Source organism: Physella acuta, unplaced genomic scaffold (assembly GCF_028476545.2).
Source record: "Physella acuta isolate Inbredline_101_S28 unplaced genomic scaffold, ASM2847654v3 ptg000934l, whole genome shotgun sequence".
Classification (NCBI taxonomy): domain Eukaryota; kingdom Metazoa; phylum Mollusca; class Gastropoda; family Physidae; genus Physella; species Physella acuta.
In genome coordinates, this window is record NW_026732451.1 from 181453 (window position 1) to 202743 (window position 21291).

The following is a 21291-nucleotide window of genomic DNA, read 5'->3' on the forward strand; positions in this document are numbered from 1 at the left end:
TAAAATAGTTCTAAACGGCTTTTCAACGGCTTCTATTCAATTCACAATTATGAAAATGAGTGTAATCGATAGTTAAACGGCTTTAATTTAAAAAAATGTACATACAATTTTATCGCTTGCCATTTTTTTAAAAAAGATTTAAAGAATTTATTTTTAGTACGATTACATAGACTTTTGAAGCGCACCTTTAACATCCATTTGGTGCACCTTTAACAACCATTAGGCACACCTCTAACAACCATTTGGCGCACCTTTAACAACCATTTGGCGCACCTCTAACAACCATTTGGCGCACCTTTAACAACCATTTGGCACACCTTTAACAACTATTTGGCGCACCTTTAACAACCATTTGGCGCACCTTTAACAACTATTTGGCGCACCTTTAACAACCATTTGGCGCACCTTTAACAACTATTTGGCGCACCTTTAACAACCATTTGGCGCACCTTTAACAACCATTTGGCGCACCTTTAACGAACCATTTGGCGCACCTTTAACAACCATTTGACGAGCCTTTAAAGAGTGTCATGCGACTTATAGCTTGCCCTTTAAAAATTAAGCATCATTGCATAATTTTTAAACAAAACAAATCATGACTCTATTTCACTAAAACTGATTAATTTTTTTGTACCTAATAAGTATCTGTTGTTTAAGTTAAAATCTTCTCTTGAAATTAAAAGTGTAATAACTGAAAACATGTCGACTTTCTGTAAAAATATAGCAATCAAACAGTGACGTGTGCAACACGCCTTTATCTTAGGCCACCAATTAACATAATTAACAGCCATAAAGCCAGGGTAGATTAGCCGTCTCTGTCATCCTGTGAAATATGGCTGGTTTATTCAACAGAGCCAGAAAAACACATTTCGTTTCATGTGAATGGATGTGATCTACTACTATGTTTTTCTTTCTACTTGTCTCTATGTCTATGGTAAGTTGTCAACATGAGTTGGTCTATATATCTCTTAGGTAAGTTTTGACATATTACATATTTTATGATTTTATACGTCAGACTTTTATGTTAGACTTTTATGTAATATTTTTTTTTAGACTTTTATGTTAGACTTTTATGTTAGACTTTTATGTTAGACTTTTATGTTAGACTTTTATAAACTTGTAAACGTCAGGATTTGTGATTAATTGCACGAGTCTCATGGTATGTATGACTGCCATAACTTTTGTTGGATTGGCATAACTGCTGTATGACTGTCATGACTGTTGTATGAGCGTCACAACTTTTGAAGGACTGTCATGACTTGTGTATAACTTTAATGACTTTTGTATGACTGTAATGATTTTTGTATGACTATCATAACTTTTATATGACTGTCATAACGTTTGTATGACTGTCATAACGTTTGTATGACTGTCATAACGTGTGTATTACTGTCAAGACTTGTATGACTGCCATAACGTTTGTACGACTGTCATAACGTTTGTATTACTGTCATGACTTTTGTATGACTGTCATAACGTTTGTATGACTGTCATAACGTTTGTATGACTGTCATGACATTTGTATGACTGTCATAACGTTTGTATGACTGTCATAACGTTTGTATGACTGTCATGACATTTGTATGACTGTCATGACTTGTATGACTGTCATGACTTGTATGACTGTCATAACGCTTGTATGACTGTCATGACTTGTATGACTGTCATAACGATTGTATGACTGTCATAACGTTTGTATGACTGTCATGACGCTTGTATGACTGTCATAACGCTTGTATGACTGTCATGACTTGTATGACTGTAATAACGTTTGTATGACTGTCATGACTTGTATGACTGTCATAACGTTTGTATGACTGTCATAACTTGTTTAACCTGTCTCTGACAACAGGTCAATGGTCACGTGATCAACTCACACAAGTCTCGAGATGTCCGAACTCAATGTAGCAAAGTTGTAAGTTGGCTCTAGTATACGTTGTAAGTTGTCTGTTGTTGTGTATAAGTTGTAAGTTGGTTGTAGTTGTGTATAAGTTGTAAGTTGGCTGTAGTTGTATAAGGTGTAAGTTGGCTGTAGTTGTATAAGTTGTAAGTTGGTTGTAGTTGTATAAGGTGTAAGTTGGCTGTAGTTGTATACGTTATAAGTTAGTTGTAGTTGTGTATAAGTTGTAAGTTGGCAATAGATGTGTATAAGTTGTAAGTTGGCGATAGCTGTGTATAAATTGTAAATTGGCAATAGTTGTGTTTAAGTTGTAAGTTGGCAATAGCTGTGTTTAAATTGTAAGTTGTCTGTAATTGTGTATAAGTGGTAAGTTGGTTGTAGTTGTGTAACTTGTAAGTTGGTTGTAGTTGTATAAGTTGTAAGTTGGCTGTAGTTGTGTATAAGTTGTAAGTTGGCTGTAGTTGTGTAAAAGTTGTAAGTTGGCTTTAATTGTATAAGTTGTAAGTTGGCTGTAATTGTATAAGTTGTAAGTTGGGGTGTTATTGTATAAGTTGTAAGTTGGTTGTAGTTGTGTATAAGTTGTAAGTTGGCTGTAATTGTATAAGTTGTAAGTTGGCTGTAATTGTATAAGTTGTAAGTTGGTTGTAGTTGTATATAAGTTGTAAGTTTGTTGTAGTTGTGTATAAGTTGGACGTTGGCTGTAATTGTATAAGTTGTAAGTTGGCTGTAATTGTATAAGTTGTAAGTTGGCTGTAATTGCGTATAAGTTGTAAGTTGGCTGTAATTGTATAAGTTGTAAGTTGGCTGTAATTGCGTATAAGTTGTAAGTTGATTGTAGTTGTATAAGTTGTAAGTTGGCTGTAGTTGTGTATAAGTTGTAAGTTTGCTGTAGGTGTGTATAAGTTGTAAGTTTGCTGTAGTTGTGTATAAGTTGTAAGTTGGCTGTAATTGTATAAGTTGTAAGTTGGCTGTAGTTGTGTATAAGTTGTAAGTTGCTGTAGTTGTGTAAAAGTTCTAAGTTGGCTGTAGCTATGTATAAGTTGTGTAAGTTGCGAGTTGTTACTTTTTGTTCGTAGGTTGAAAGTGATTCTGTTCGTAAATTTATATTATCATTCACTGGTTTGACGAATAGAACATGATTTGAGCTCATAAAGGGACATAACAAGAGCTATTTAATGTTCCTCTGAGTTACGTTTCTTGAGTGTTTTTGAACTTGTTTTCTTGTCGCCTGAGAAAAACGTGTTTGTCTCCCCTAGGTGTGTGCTGACGGGCAAGAATGTCGGGTCGCTGTGACCTGTGTAGGTCAAGGTTGTTTACCCAAACCAGTCTGTGCTAAAGGTAATAGGTCAATCAATTTACTTATGAATAAATGCAACCATTTACTGATAGAAATGTCATTTTTTGCTAAAGGTAATAGGTCAATCAATTTACTTATGAATAAATGCAACCATTTACTGATAGAAATGTCATTTTTTGCTAAAGGTAATAGGTCAATCAATTTACTTATGAATAAATGCAACCATTTACTGATAGAAATGTCATTTTTTGCTAAAGGTAATAGGTCAATCAATTTACTTATGAATAAATGCAACCATTTACTGATAGAAATGTCATTTTTTGCTAAAGGTAATAGGTCAATCAATTTACTTATGAATAAATGCAACCATTTACTGATAGAAATGTCATTTTTTGCTAAAGGTAATAGGTCAATCAATTTACTTATGAATAAATGCAACCATTTACTGATAGAAATGTCATTTTTTGCTAAAGGTAATAGGTCAATCAATTTACTTATGAATAAATGCAACCATTTACTGATAGAAATGTCATTTTTTGCTAAAGGTAATAGGTCAATCAATTTACTTATGAATAAATGCAACCATTTACTGATAGAAATGTCATTTTTTGCTAAAGGTAATAGGTCAATCAATTTACTTATGAATAAATGCAACCATTTACTGATAGAAATGTCATTTTTTGCTAAAGGTAATAGGTCAATCAATTTACTTATGAATAAATGCAACCATTTACTGATAGAAATGTCATTTTTTGCTAAAGGTAATAGGTCAATCAATTTACTTATGAATAAATGCAACCATTTACTGATAGAAATGTCATTTTTTGCTAAAGGTAATAGGTCAATCAATTTACTTATGAATAAATGCAACCATTTACTGATAGAAATGTCATTTTTTGCTAAAGGTAATAGGTCAATCAATTTACTTATGAATAAATGCAACCATTTACTGATAGAAATGTCATTTTTTGCTAAAGGTAATAGGTCAATCAATTTACTTATGAATAAATGCAACCATTTACTGATAGAAATGTCATTTTTTGCTAAAGGTAATAGGTCAATCAATTTACTTATGAATAAATGCAACCATTTACTGATAGAAATGTCATTTTTTGCTAAAGGTAATAGGTCAATCAATTTACTTATGAATAAATGCAACCATTTACTGATAGAAATGTCATATTTTGCTAAAGGTAATAGGTCAATCAATTTACTTATGAATAAATGCAACCATTTACTGATAGAAATGTCATTTTTTGCTAAAGGTAATAGGTCAATCAATTTACTTATGAATAAATGCAACCATTTACTGATAGAAATGTCATTTTTTGCTAAAGGTAATAGGTCAATCAATTTACTTATGAATAAATGCAACCATTTACTGATAGAAATGTCATTTTTTGCTAAAGGTAATAGGTCAATCAATTTACTTATGAATAAATGCAACCATTTACTGATAGAAATGTCATTTTTTGCTAAAGGTAATAGGTCAATCAATTTACTTATGAATAAATGCAACCATTTACTGATAGAAATGTCATTTTTTGCTAAAGGTAATAGGTCAATCAATTTACTTATGAATAAATGCAACCATTTACTGATAGAAATGTCATTTTTTGCTAAAGGTAATAGGTCAATCAATTTACTTATGAATAAATGCAACCATTTACTGATAGAAATGTCATTTTTTGCTAAAGGTAATAGGTCAATCAATTTACTTATGAATAAATGCAACCATTTACTGATAGAAATGTCATTTTTTGCTAAAGGTAATAGGTCAATCAATTTACTTATGAATAAATGCAACCATTTACTGATAGAAATGTCATTTTTTGCTAAAGGTAATAGGTCAATCAATTTACTTATGAATAAATGCAACCATTTACTGATAGAAATGTCATTTTTTGCTAAAGGTAATAGGTCAATCAATTTACTTATGAATAAATGCAACCATTTACTGATAGAAATGTCATTTTTTGCTAAAGGTAATAGGTCAATCAATTTACTTATGAATAAATGCAACCATTTACTGATAGAAATGTCATTTTTTGCTAAAGGTAATAGGTCAATCAATTTACTTATGAATAAATGCAACCATTTACTGATAGAAATGTCATTTTTTGCTAAAGGTAATAGGTCAATCAATTTACTTATGAATAAATGCAACCATTTACTGATAGAAATGTCATTTTTTGCTAAAGGTAATAGGTCAATCAATTTACTTATGAATAAATGCAACCATTTACTGATAGAAATGTCATTTTTTGCTAAAGGTAATAGGTCAATCAATTTACTTATGAATAAATGCAACCATTTACTGATAGAAATGTCATTTTTTGCTAAAGGTAATAGGTCAATCAATTTACTTATGAATAAATGCAACCATTTACTGATAGAAATGTCATTTTTTGCTAAAGGTAATAGGTCAATCAATTTACTTATGAATAAATGCAACCATTTACTGATAGAAATGTCATTTTTTGCTAAAGGTAATAGGTCAATCAATTTACTTATGAATAAATGCAACCATTTACTGATAGAAATGTCATTTTTTGCTAAAGGTAATAGGTCAATCAATTTACTTATGAATAAATGCAACCATTTACTGATAGAAATGTCATTTTTTGCTAAAGGTAATAGGTCAATCAATTTACTTATGAATAAATGCAACCATTTACTGATAGAAATGTCATTTTTTGCTAAAGGTAATAGGTCAATCAATTTACTTATGAATAAATGCAACCATTTACTGATAGAAATGTCATTTTTTGCTAAAGGTAATAGGTCAATCAATTTACTTATGAATAAATGCAACCATTTACTGATAGAAATGTCATTTTTTGCTAAAGGTAATAGGTCAATCAATTTACTTATGAATAAATGCAACCATTTACTGATAGAAATGTCATTTTTTGCTAAAGGTAATAGGTCAATCAATTTACTTATGAATAAATGCAACCATTTACTGATAGAAATGTCATTTTTTGCTAAAGGTAATAGGTCAATCAATTTACTTATGAATAAATGCAACCATTTACTGATAGAAATGTCATTTTTTGCTAAAGGTAATAGGTCAATCAATTTACTTATGAATAAATGCAACCATTTACTGATAGAAATGTCATTTTTTGCTAAAGGTAATAGGTCAATCAATTTACTTATGAATAAATGCAACCATTTACTGATAGAAATGTCATTTTTTGCTAAAGGTAATAGGTCAATCAATTTACTTATGAATAAATGCAACCATTTACTGATAGAAATGTCATTTTTTGCTAAAGGTAATAGGTCAATCAATTTACTTATGAATAAATGCAACCATTTACTGATAGAAATGTCATTTTTTGCTAAAGGTAATAGGTCAATCAATTTACTTATGAATAAATGCAACCATTTACTGATAGAAATGTCATTTTTTGCTAAAGGTAATAGGTCAATCAATTTACTTATGAATAAATGCAACCATTTACTGATAGAAATGTCATTTTTTGCTAAAGGTAATAGGTCAATCAATTTACTTATGAATAAATGCAACCATTTACTGATAGAAATGTCATTTTTTGCTAAAGGTAATAGGTCAATCAATTTACTTATGAATAAATGCAACCATTTACTGATAGAAATGTCATTTTTTGCTAAAGGTAATAGGTCAATCAATTTACTTATGAATAAATGCAACCATTTACTGATAGAAATGTCATTTTTTGCTAAAGGTAATAGGTCAATCAATTTACTTATGAATAAATGCAACCATTTACTGATAGAAATGTCATTTTTTGCTAAAGGTAATAGGTCAATCAATTTACTTATGAATAAATGCAACCATTTACTGATAGAAATGTCATTTTTTGCTAAAGGTAATAGGTCAATCAATTTACTTATGAATAAATGCAACCATTTACTGATAGAAATGTCATTTTTTGCTAAAGGTAATAGGTCAATCAATTTACTTATGAATAAATGCAACCATTTACTGATAGAAATGTCATTTTTTGCTAAAGGTAATAGGTCAATCAATTTACTTATGAATAAATGCAACCATTTACTGATAGAAATGTCATTTTTTGCTAAAGGTAATAGGTCAATCAATTTACTTATGAATAAATGCAACCATTTACTGATAGAAATGTCATTTTTTGCTAAAGGTAATAGGTCAATCAATTTACTTATGAATAAATGCAACCATTTACTGATAGAAATGTCATTTTTTGCTAAAGGTAATAGGTCAATCAATTTACTTATGAATAAATGCAACCATTTACTGATAGAAATGTCATTTTTTGCTAAAGGTAATAGGTCAATCAATTTACTTATGAATAAATGCAACCATTTACTGATAGAAATGTCATTTTTTGCTAAAGGTAATAGGTCAATCAATTTACTTATGAATAAATGCAACCATTTACTGATAGAAATGTCATTTTTTGCTAAAGGTAATAGGTCAATCAATTTACTTATGAATAAATGCAACCATTTACTGATAGAAATGTCATTTTTTGCTAAAGGTAATAGGTCAATCAATTTACTTATGAATAAATGCAACCATTTACTGATAGAAATGTCATTTTTTGCTAAAGGTAATAGGTCAATCAATTTACTTATGAATAAATGCAACCATTTACTGATAGAAATGTCATTTTTTGCTAAAGGTAATAGGTCAATCAATTTACTTATGAATAAATGCAACCATTTACTGATAGAAATGTCATTTTTTGCTAAAGGTAATAGGTCAATCAATTTACTTATGAATAAATGCAACCATTTACTGATAGAAATGTCATTTTTTGCTAAAGAATAGGTCAATCAATTTACTTATGAATAAATGCAACCAATTTACTGATAGAAATGTCATTTTTTGCTAAAGGTAATAGGTCAATCAATTTACTTATGAATAAATGCAACCATTTACTGATAGAAATGTCATTTTTTGCTAAAGGTAATAGGTCAATCAATTTACTTATGAATAAATGCAACCATTTACTGATAGAAATGTCATTTTTTGCTAAAGGTAATAGGTCAATCAATTTACTTATGAATAAATGCAACCATTTACTGATAGAAATGTCATTTTTTGCTAAAGGTAATAGGTCAATCAATTTACTTATGAATAAATGCAACCATTTACTGATAGAAATGTCATTTTTTGCTAAAGGTAATAGGTCAATCAATTTACTTATGAATAAATGCAACCATTTACTGATAGAAATGTCATTTTTTGCTAAAGGTAATAGGTCAATCAATTTACTTATGAATAAATGCAACCATTTACTGATAGAAATGTCATTTTTTGCTAAAGGTAATAGGTCAATCAATTTACTTATGAATAAATGCAACCATTTACTGATAGAAATGTCATTTTTTGCTAAAGGTAATAGGTCAATCAATTTACTTATGAATAAATGCAACCATTTACTGATAGAAATGTCATTTTTTGCTAAAGGTAATAGGTCAATCAATTTACTTATGAATAAATGCAACCATTTACTGATAGAAATGTCATTTTTTGCTAAAGGTAATAGGTCAATCAATTTACTTATGAATAAATGCAACCATTTACTGATAGAAATGTCATTTTTTGCTAAAGGTAATAGGTCAATCAATTTACTTATGAATAAATGCAACCATTTACTGATAGAAATGTCATTTTTTGCTAAAGGTAATAGGTCAATCAATTTACTTATGAATAAATGCAACCATTTACTGATAGAAATGTCATTTTTTGCTAAAGGTAATAGGTCAATCAATTTACTTATGAATAAATGCAACCATTTACTGATAGAAATGTCATTTTTTGCTAAAGGTAATAGGTCAATCAATTTACTTATGAATAAATGCAACCATTTACTGATAGAAATGTCATTTTTTGCTAAAGGTAATAGGTCAATCAATTTACTTATGAATAAATGCAACCATTTACTGATAGAAATGTCATTTTTTGCTAAAGGTAATAGGTCAATCAATTTACTTATGAATAAATGCAACCATTTACTGATAGAAATGTCATTTTTTGCTAAAGGTAATAGGTCAATCAATTTACTTATGAATAAATGCAACCATTTACTGATAGAAATGTCATTTTTTGCTAAAGGTAATAGGTCAATCAATTTACTTATGAATAAATGCAACCATTTACTGATAGAAATGTCATTTTTTGCTAAAGGTAATAGGTCAATCAATTTACTTATGAATAAATGCAACCATTTACTGATAGAAATGTCATTTTTTGCTAAAGGTAATAGGTCAATCAATTTACTTATGAATAAATGCAACCATTTACTGATAGAAATGTCATTTTTTGCTAAAGGTAATAGGTCAATCAATTTACTTATGAATAAATGCAACCATTTACTGATAGAAATGTCATTTTTTGCTAAAGGTAATAGGTCAATCAATTTACTTATGAATAAATGCAACCATTTACTGATAGAAATGTCATTTTTTGCTAAAGGTAATAGGTCAATCAATTTACTTATGAATAAATGCAACCATTTACTGATAGAAATGTCATTTTTTGCTAAAGGTAATAGGTCAATCAATTTACTTATGAATAAATGCAACCATTTACTGATAGAAATGTCATTTTTTGCTAAAGGTAATAGGTCAATCAATTTACTTATGAATAAATGCAACCATTTACTGATAGAAATGTCATTTTTTGCTAAAGGTAATAGGTCAATCAATTTACTTATGAATAAATGCAACCATTTACTGATAGAAATGTCATTTTTTGCTAAAGGTAATAGGTCAATCAATTTACTTATGAATAAATGCAACCATTTACTGATAGAAATGTCATTTTTTGCTAAAGGTAATAGGTCAATCAATTTACTTATGAATAAATGCAACCATTTACTGATAGAAATGTCATTTTTTTGCTAAAGGTAATAGGTCAATCAATTTACTTATGAATAAATGCAACCATTTACTGATAGAAATGTCATTTTTTGCTAAAGGTAATAGGTCAATCAATTTACTTATGAATAAATGCAACCATTTACTGATAGAAATGTCATTTTTTGCTAAAGGTAATAGGTCAATCAATTTACTTATGAATAAATGCAACCATTTACTGATAGAAATGTCATTTTTTGCTAAAGGTAATAGGTCAATCAATTTACTTATGAATAAATGCAACCATTTACTGATAGAAATGTCATTTTTTGCTAAAGGTAATAGGTCAATCAATTTACTTATGAATAAATGCAACCATTTACTGATAGAAATGTCATTTTTTGCTAAAGGTAATAGGTCAATCAATTTACTTATGAATAAATGCAACCATTTACTGATAGAAATGTCATTTTTTGCTAAAGGTAATAGGTCAATCAATTTACTTATGAATAAATGCAACCATTTACTGATAGAAATGTCATTTTTTGCTAAAGGTAATAGGTCAATCAATTTACTTATGAATAAATGCAACCATTTACTGATAGAAATGTCATTTTTTGCTAAAGGTAATAGGTCAATCAATTTACTTATGAATAAATGCAACCATTTACTGATAGAAATGTCATTTTTTGCTAAAGGTAATAGGTCAATCAATTTACTTATGAATAAATGCAACCATTTACTGATAGAAATGTCATTTTTTGCTAAAGGTAATAGGTCAATCAATTTACTTATGAATAAATGCAACCATTTACTGATAGAAATGTCATTTTTTGCTAAAGGTAATAGGTCAATCAATTTACTTATGAATAAATGCAACCATTTACTGATAGAAATGTCATTTTTTGCTAAAGGTAATAGGTCAATCAATTTACTTATGAATAAATGCAACCATTTACTGATAGAAATGTCATTTTTTGCTAAAGGTAATAGGTCAATCAATTTACTTATGAATAAATGCAACCATTTACTGATAGAAATGTCATTTTTTGCTAAAGGTAATAGGTCAATCAATTTACTTATGAATAAATGCAACCATTTACTGATAGAAATGTCATTTTTTGCTAAAGGTAATAGGTCAATCAATTTACTTATGAATAAATGCAACCATTTACTGATAGAAATGTCATTTTTTGCTAAAGGTAATAGGTCAATCAATTTACTTATGAATAAATGCAACCATTTACTGATAGAAATGTCATTTTTTGCTAAAGGTAATAGGTCAATCAATTTACTTATGAATAAATGCAACCATTTACTGATAGAAATGTCATTTTTTGCTAAAGGTAATAGGTCAATCAATTTACTTATGAATAAATGCAACCATTTACTGATAGAAATGTCATTTTTTGCTAAAGGTAATAGGTCAATCAATTTACTTATGAATAAATGCAACCATTTACTGATAGAAATGTCATTTTTTGCTAAAGGTAATAGGTCAATCAATTTACTTATGAATAAATGCAACCATTTACTGATAGAAATGTCATTTTTTGCTAAAGGTAATAGGTCAATCAATTTACTTATGAATAAATGCAACCATTTACTGATAGAAATGTCATTTTTTGCTAAAGGTAATAGGTCAATCAATTTACTTATGAATAAATGCAACCATTTACTGATAGAAATGTCATTTTTTGCTAAAGGTAATAGGTCAATCAATTTACTTATGAATAAATGCAACCATTTACTGATAGAAATGTCATTTTTTGCTAAAGGTAATAGGTCAATCAATTTACTTATGAATAAATGCAACCATTTACTGATAGAAATGTCATTTTTTGCTAAAGGTAATAGGTCAATCAATTTACTTATGAATAAATGCAACCATTTACTGATAGAAATGTCATTTTTTGCTAAAGGTAATAGGTCAATCAATTTACTTATGAATAAATGCAACCATTTACTGATAGAAATGTCATTTTTTGCTAAAGGTAATAGGTCAATCAATTTACTTATGAATAAATGCAACCATTTACTGATAGAAATGTCATTTTTTGCTAAAGGTAATAGGTCAATCAATTTACTTATGAATAAATGCAACCATTTACTGATAGAAATGTCATTTTTTGCTAAAGGTAATAGGTCAATCAATTTACTTATGAATAAATGCAACCATTTACTGATAGAAATGTCATTTTTTGCTAAAGGTAATAGGTCAATCAATTTACTTATGAATAAATGCAACCATTTACTGATAGAAATGTCATTTTTTGCTAAAGGTAATAGGTCAATCAATTTACTTATGAATAAATGCAACCATTTACTGATAGAAATGTCATTTTTTGCTAAAGGTAATAGGTCAATCAATTTACTTATGAATAAATGCAACCATTTACTGATAGAAATGTCATTTTTTGCTAAAGGTAATAGGTCAATCAATTTACTTATGAATAAATGCAACCATTTACTGATAGAAATGTCATTTTTTGCTAAAGGTAATAGGTCAATCAATTTACTTATGAATAAATGCAACCATTTACTGATAGAAATGTCATTTTTTGCTAAAGGTTAATAGGTCAATCAATTTACTTATGAATAAATGCAACCATTTACTGATAGAAATGTCATTTTTTGCTAAAGGTAATAGGTCAATCAATTTACTTATGAATAAATGCAACCATTTACTGATAGAAATGTCATTTTTTGCTAAAGGTAATAGGTCAATCAATTTACTTATGAATAAATGCAACCATTTACTGATAGAAATGTCATTTTTTGCTAAAGGTAATAGGTCAATCAATTTACTTATGAATAAATGCAACCATTTACTGATAGAAATGTCATTTTTTGCTAAAGGTAATAGGTCAATCAATTTACTTATGAATAAATGCAACCATTTACTGATAGAAATGTCATTTTTTGCTAAAGGTAATAGGTCAATCAATTTACTTATGAATAAATGCAACCATTTACTGATAGAAATGTCATTTTTTGCTAAAGGTAATAGGTCAATCAATTTACTTATGAATAAATGCAACCATTTACTGATAGAAATGTCATTTTTTGCTAAAGGTAATAGGTCAATCAATTTACTTATGAATAAATGCAACCATTTACTGATAGAAATGTCATTTTTTGCTAAAGGTAATAGGTCAATCAATTTACTTATGAATAAATGCAACCATTTACTGATAGAAATGTCATTTTTTGCTAAAGGTAATAGGTCAATCAATTTACTTATGAATAAATGCAACCATTTACTGATAGAAATGTCATTTTTTGCTAAAGGTAATAGGTCAATCAATTTACTTATGAATAAATGCAACCATTTACTGATAGAAATGTCATTTTTTGCTAAAGGTAATAGGTCAATCAATTTACTTATGAATAAATGCAACCATTTACTGATAGAAATGTCATTTTTTGCTAAAGGTAATAGGTCAATCAATTTACTTATGAATAAATGCAACCATTTACTGATAGAAATGTCATTTTTTGCTAAAGGTAATAGGTCAATCAATTTACTTATGAATAAATGCAACCATTTACTGATAGAAATGTCATTTTTTGCTAAAGGTAATAGGTCAATCAATTTACTTATGAATAAATGCAACCATTTACTGATAGAAATGTCATTTTTTGCTAAAGGTAATAGGTCAATCAATTTACTTATGAATAAATGCAACCATTTACTGATAGAAATGTCATTTTTTGCTAAAGGTAATAGGTCAATCAATTTACTTATGAATAAATGCAACCATTTACTGATAGAAATGTCATTTTTTGCTAAAGGTAATAGGTCAATCAATTTACTTATGAATAAATGCAACCATTTACTGATAGAAATGTCATTTTTTGCTAAAGGTAATAGGTCAATCAATTTACTTATGAATAAATGCAACCATTTTACTGATAGAAATGTCATTTTTTGCTAAAGGTAATAGGTCAATCAATTTACTTATGAATAAATGCAACCATTTACTGATAGAAATGTCATTTTTTGCTAAAGGTAATAGGTCAATCAATTTACTTATGAATAAATGCAACCATTTACTGATAGAAATGTCATTTTTTGCTAAAGGTAATAGGTCAATCAATTTACTTATGAATAAATGCAACCATTTACTGATAGAAATGTCATTTTTTGCTAAAGGTAATACGTCAATCAATTTACTTATGAATAAATGCAACCATTTACTGATAGAAATGTCATTTTTTGCTAAAGGTAATAGGTCAATCAATTTACTTATGAATAAATGCAACCATTTACTGATAGAAATGTCATTTTTTGCTAAAGGTAATAGGTCAATCAATTTACTTATGAATAAATGCAACCATTTACTGATAGAAATGTCATTTTTTGCTAAAGGTAATAGGTCAATCAATTTACTTATGAATAAATGCAACCATTTACTGATAGAAATGTCATTTTTTGCTAAAGGTAATAGGTCAATCAATTTACTTATGAATAAATGCAACCATTTACTGATAGAAATGTCATTTTTTGCTAAAGGTAATAGGTCAATCAATTTACTTATGAATAAATGCAACCATTTACTGATAGAAATGTCATATTTTGCTAAAGGTAATAGGTCAATCAATTTACTTATGAATAAATGTAACCATTTACTGATAGAAATGTCATTTTTTGCTAAAGGTAATAGGTCAATCAATTTACTTATGAATAAATGCAACCATTTACTGATAGAAATGTCATTTTTTGCTAAAGGTAATAGGTCAATCAATTTACTTATGAATAAATGCAACCATTTACTGATAGAAATGTCATTTTTTGCTAAAGGTAATAGGTCAATCAATTTACTTATGAATAAATGCAACCATTTACTGATAGAAATGTCATTTTTTGCTAAAGGTAATAGGTCAATCAATTTACTTATGAATAAATGCAACCATTTACTGATAGAAATGTCATTTTTTGCTAAAGGTAATAGGTCAATCAATTTACTTATGAATAAATGCAACCATTTACTGATAGAAATGTCATTTTTTGCTAAAGGTAATAGGTCAATCAATTTACTTATGAATAAATGCAACCATTTACTGATAGAAATGTCATTTTTTGCTAAAGGTAATAGGTCAATCAATTTACTTATGAATAAATGCAACCATTTACTGATAGAAATGTCATTTTTTGCTAAAGGTAATAGGTCAATCAATTTACTTATGAATAAATGCAACCATTTACTGATAGAAATGTCATATTTTGCTAAAGGTAATAGGTCAATCAATTTACTTATGAATAAATGTAACCATTTACTGATAGAAATGTCATTTTTTGCTAAAGGTAATAGGTCAATCAATTTACTTATGAATAAATGCAACCATTTACTGATAGAAATGTCATTTTTTGCTAAAGGTAATAGGTCAATCAATTTACTTATGAATAAATGCAACCATTTACTGATAGAAATGTCATTTTTTGCTAAAGGTAATAGGTCAATCAATTTACTTATGAATAAATGCAACCATTTACTGATAGAAATGTCATTTTTTGCTAAAGGTAATAGGTCAATCAATTTACTTATGAATAAATGCAACCATTTACTGATAGAAATGTCATTTTTTGCTAAAGGTAATAGGTCAATCAATTTACTTATGAATGAATGCAACCATTTACTGATAGAAATGTCATTTTTTGTTGTAAAAACAGGATTGTTTTCTGTTTGTGTATACATGCATGTGAATGTCATTTGATGCTTTCATATTAAAGTGATAGCAGGAAAGTGAAAGTTTTTATTTTTAAGTGATTGGTGTATGTTCGTATGCATATGATTGTTGTGTGTTTGAAACCAGAGTTTCTTCCAGGCATCTCTATATAATTTATATAGAAAATATATACTTTTAACAGTGTCCGCCCCCCCCCCCCGAAGATTGCAAGTGCCCCCCCCCCCCCCCCGGAGAAAAAAGTCTGGAAGAAACACTCTTTGAAACGAGTCTGTTGTATGTTTGTAAGAAAGGAACTGTTGCATGAACGTTATTGTTACATATTTGTAAGAAAAGGATTGTTGAATATTTGTATAAAAGTGATAGTTGTAAATGTATGAAAGTGATTGTTGCATGTTTGTATGAAAGTGATTTTTGTACTTGTATGCAAGTGATAGTTGTATGTTTGTATGAAAGCGATTTTTACATATTTTGCATGAACAGAACAAACTAAAACGGCCTTAATAATTACGATGCCATATTTCTGCCCCCCCCCCCCTAGTCTGGCCGTATGTGGACGAGCAGTGTCCCAATACCACCCTAGCTGTGCTTGCCCCAGCGGCTGCCCCACCCCTCAAGAGCACGAGACTTGACCAGTATGACGACATGGAGGCTATGACGTGTCTGGACATGACCGAGTGTCCAGAAGGTTCTGTTTGTATTTTTGACAACTGTTGCTACGACTGACAGTTACACAGAGACACAAAATAACCAATTCCACAATTGTGCTAATTATTGTCCATTAAAATTTATTTTTGAACATTTTGTTTTGCGTGTGTTAATACATCATATACACATAAGAAGGTAAAGGGGATGGGGAGGATTATTACATAAATCAAAAAACAACATAAAGAATTACAGAGGTGTTTTGTTATAATGGAAGCAGTAAAACACAGTGGTATATTTTTACTACAGTGAAACGGTTTATTCGATAGATGAAGCTGTGTGCATCTGTTTACACGACGGTCAGCACCTTGTAGTGTGGTCAGCACATTAAAGCGTGGTCAGCACCTTGATGTGTGGTCAGCACCTTGTATTGTGGTCAGCACCTTGTATTGTGGTCAGCACCTTGTAGTGTGGTCAGGACCTTGATGTGTGGTCAGCACCTTGTAGTGTGGTCAGCACCTTGTAGTGTGGTCAGCACCTTCTAGTGTGGTCAGCACCTTGTAGTGTGGTCAGCACCTTGTAGTGTGGTCAGCACCTTGATGTGTGGTCAGCACCTTGTAGTGTGGTCAGCACCTTGATGTGTGCTCAGCACCTTGTAGTGTGGTCAGCACCTTGATGTGTGGTCAGCACCTTGATGTGTGGTCAGCGCCTTGTAGTGTGGTCAGCACCTTGATGTGTGGTCAGCACCTTGTAGTGTGGTCAGCACCTTGATGTGTGGTCAGCACCTTGAAGTGTGGTCAGCACCTTCTTGTGTGGTCAGCACCTTGATGTGTGGTCAGCACCTTGTATTGTGGTCAGCACCTTGTATTGTGGTCAGCACCTTGTATTGTGGTCAGCACCTTGTAGTGTGGTCAGCACCTTGATGTGTGGTCAGCACCTTGTAGTGTGGTCAGCACCTTCTAGTGTGGTCAGCACCGTGTAGTGTGTTCAGCACCTTGATGTGTGGTCAGCACCTTGTAGTGTGGTCAGCACCTTGATGTGTGGTCAGCACCTTGTAGTGTGGTCAGCACCTTGATGTGTGGTCAGCACCTTGTAGTGTGGTCAGCACCGTGTAGTGTGGTCAGCACCTTCTAGTGTGGTCAGCACCTTGATGTGTGGTCAGCACCTTGATGTGTGGTCAGCACCTTGTAGTGTGGTCAGCACCTTGTAGTGTGGTCAGCACCTTGTAGTGTGGTCAGCACCTTGTAGTGTGGTCAGCACCTTGATGTGTGGTCAGCACCTTGTAGTGTGGTCAGCACCTTGATGTGTGGTCAGCACCTTGTAGTGTGGTCAGCACCGTGTAGTGTGGTCAGCACCTTCTAGTGTGGTCAGCACCTTGATGTGTGGTCAGCACCTTGATGTGTGGTCAGCACCTTGTAGTGTGGTCAGCACCTTGTAGTGTGGTCAGCACCTTGTAGTGTGGTCAGCACCTTGTAGTGTGGTCAGCACCTTGTATTGTGGTCAGCACCTTGTATTGTGGTCAGCACCTTGTAGTGTGGTCAGCACCTTGTAGTGTGGTCAGCACCTTGTAGTGTGGTCAGCACCTTGATGTGTGGTCAGCACCTTGATGTGTGGTCAGCACCTTGATGTGTGCTCAGCACCTTGTAGTGTGGTCAGCACCTTGATGTGTGGTCAGCACCTTGTAGTGTGGTCAGCACCTTCTTGTGTGGTCAGCACCTTGATGTGTGGTCAGCACCTTGTATTGTGGTCAGCACCTTGTATTGTGGTCAGCACCTTGTAGTGTGGTCAGCACCTTGATGTGTGGTCAGCACCTTGTAGTGTGGTCAGCACCTTCTAGTGTGGTCAGCACCGTGTAGTGTGTTCAGCACCTTGATGTGTGGTCAGCACCTTGTAGTGTGGTCAGCACCTTGATGTGTGGTCAGCACCTTGTAGTGTGGTCAGCACCTTGATGTGTGGTCAGCACCTTGATGTGTGGTCAGCACCTTGTAGTGTGGTCAGCACCGTGTAGTGTGGTCAGCACCTTGTAGTGTGGTCAGCACCGTGTAGTGTGGTCAGCACCTTGTAGTGTGGTCAGCACCTTGTAGTGTGGTCAGCACCTTGATGTGTGGTCAGCACCTTGTAGTGTGGTCAGCACCGTGTAGTGTGTTCAGCACCTTGATGTGTGGTCAGCACCTTGATGTGTGGTCAGCACCTTGTAGTGTGGTCAGCACCTTGTAGTGTGGTCAGCACCTTGTAGTGTGGTCAGCACCGTGTAGTGTGTTCAGCACCTTGATGTGTGGTCAGCACCTTGTAGTGTGGTCAGCACCTTGTAGTGTGGTCAGCACCTTGTATTGTGGTCAGCACCTTGTAGTGTGGTCAGCACCTTGTAGTGTGGTCAGCACCTTGTAGTGTGGTCAGCACCTTGATGTGTGGTCAGCACCTTGATGTGTGGTCAGCACCTTGATGTGTGCTCAGCACCTTGTAGTGTGCTCAGCACCTTGTAGTGTGGTCAGCACCTTGATGTGTGGTCAGCACCTTGTAGTGTGGTCAGCACCTTCTTGTGTGGTCAGCACCTTGATGTGTGGTCAGCACCTTGATGTGTGGTCAGCACCTTGATGTGTGCTCAGCACCTTGTAGTGTGGTCAGCACCTTGATGTGTGGTCAGCACCTTGATGTGTGCTCAGCACCTTGTAGTGTGGTCAGCACCTTGATGTGTGGTCAGCACCTTGATGTGTGGTCAGCACCTTGATGTGTGGTCAGCACCTTGATGTGTGCTCAGCACCTTGTAGTGTGGTCAGCACCTTGATGTGTGGTCAGCACCTTGATGTGTGGTCAGCACCTTGAATATCACCCAAACTCAAGTCCACCAATCAGAGCCAGGTTGACCAATGGTCAGAGGTCTGAAGCCTAGGAACAGAACTAGATTATAAAACATTGTATGCCGCAGTTAAGTATGATATTTTGTTTCCACTGTAGTAGAACCCTACTGTTATAGATTGACCACTTGTTAGACAAACAAAGCAACGTGTATGTGCTCGTAGCTGTACGATTCAAAATAAATATTGCAGTTATCATAATACATGGTGAATCTAGTTTAACTAGTATTTCAACATCCTGTTTTGGTGTGCCATCAATTTATCTGTGTACAATTACGTGATGCTGGTGTTACGTGTTCTGTAACACTCCATCAGTGAAACTGTAACTGTAACGAAACTGTGTCAGGTTTAACGGTAAAACTCCAGCCCGGGTAGGTGAACATAAGACATCGTAGCTGCGATGTACTACTGTCTTATGCTACTTCTATTTCCTTACTTTCAAAATCTCTGATTGAACTAAACCCTTGCCCTTATACAGATGGCGTCGCGAGGGGGTACAGGAATGCGAACTGTACCGGGTGACAACATTAAGGAGATTGACACCAAGACAAAACATAGCTAAATATAAAGAGGACAAATGCTATTTCCAGTTTAATTAATCATAACTTTAAGCTAAATAGTCTTTTTAGGTACCAATTGACAAAACCCGGCAAGGTGTGTGTGTGTGTATGTGTATGTGTGTGTGTGTGTGTGTGCGTGTGTGTGCGTGGAAGAGAGGGGGGTGGGTCACATCAGTAGAATAGTTATAAATTAGATTATTCAATTTGGCTTCAGTGATTTCACATTATATCAATAATCTTACATTAGTTTCTGTACTGATTTGTTATGCATGATTAGTGATATGCTAATGGGCTATTTGTTCTATTCCTTTTCTAATTGATGATGAGCATTACTTCATATCTTGTCACAAAATACTATTTTAAAATAATTCTGTATTACTAACATATTTACATGAATATAAATAGCCTGTTCATACACACACTACAGATTACCGCCAGGGTCCTTAAATAAAGGGGAATAACTTTTGTGTGTGATGGGGCAGGTGTGTGTCTACAACAAGGTAGGTAAGCCACCATTGATAGTGTGGACGTCTCGAACTCCAACATGCAGTAACCCACCTTTACTAAAGCTCCAACATGCAGTAAACCACCTTTACTAAAGCTCCAACATGCAGTAACCCACCTTTACTAAAGCTCCAACATGCAGTAACCCACCTTTACTAAAGCTCCAACATGCAGTAACCCACCTTTACTAAAGCCCCACCATACAGTAACCCACCTTTACTAAAGCTCCAACATGCAGTAACCCACCTTTACTAAAGCTCCAACATGCAGTAACCCACCTTTACTAAAGCTCCAACATGCAGTAACCCACCTTTACTAAAGCTCCAACATACAGTAACCCACCTTTACTAAAGCTCCAACATGCAGTAACCCACCTTTACTAAAGCTCCAACATGCAGTAACCCACCTTTACTAAAGCTCCAACATGCAGTAACCCACCTTTACTAAAGCTCCAACATGCAGTAACCCACCTTTACTAAAGCTCCAACATGCAGTAACCCACCTTTACTAAAGCTCCAACATGCAGTAACCCACCTTTACTAAAGCTCCAACATGCAGTAACCCACCTTTACTAAAGCTCCAACATGCAGTAACCCACCTTTACTAAAGCTCCAACATGCAGTAACCCACCTTTACTAAAGCCCCAACATGCAGTAACCCACCTTTACTAAAGCTCCAACATGCAGTAACCCACCTTTACTAAAGCTCCAACATACAGTAACCCACCTTTACTAAAGCTCCAACATGCAGTAACCCACCTTTACTAAAGCTCCAACATGCAGTAACCCACCTTTACTAAAGCTCCAACATGCAGTAACCCACCTTTACTAAAGCTCCAACATGCAGTAACCCACCTTTACTAAAGCTCCAACATGCAGTAACCCACCTTTACTAAAGCTCCAACATGCAGTAACCCACCTTTACTAAAGCTCCAACATGCAGTAACCCACCTTTACTAAAGCTCCAACATGCAGTAACCCACCTTTACTAAAGCTCCAACATGCAGTAACC

General features: G+C 32.6%; 1 protein-coding gene across 1 annotated transcript; it reads left to right on the forward strand.

Moving 5' to 3' along the window:
• The first annotated feature begins 801 nt into the window (after positions 1-801).
• On the forward strand, positions 802-16534 carry LOC131953632 (uncharacterized). Its single transcript, XM_059316912.1, has 4 exons — positions 802-934; positions 1853-1915; positions 3157-3238; positions 16258-16534. Exons 1-4 carry the CDS (start codon positions 902-904, stop codon positions 16440-16442), a joined length of 363 nt encoding a protein of 120 aa, XP_059172895.1. The 5' UTR covers positions 802-901; the 3' UTR covers positions 16443-16534.
• Positions 16535-21291: the final 4757 nt, after the last annotated feature.

What these genes read in the sequence shown, in the direction of transcription:
- LOC131953632 (XM_059316912.1), top strand. Translation starts at nt 902, where the DNA reads ATGTTTTTCTTTCTACTTGTCTCTATGTCTATG. An exon ending in GAACTCAATGTAGCAAAGTT is followed by an intron (nt 1,916 to 3,156) that starts GTAAGTTGGCTC and finishes TGTCTCCCCTAG; the next exon opens with GTGTGTGCTGACGGGCAAGA. An exon ending in CAAACCAGTCTGTGCTAAAG is followed by an intron (nt 3,239 to 16,257) that starts GTAATAGGTCAA and finishes CCCCCCCCCTAG; the next exon opens with TCTGGCCGTATGTGGACGAG.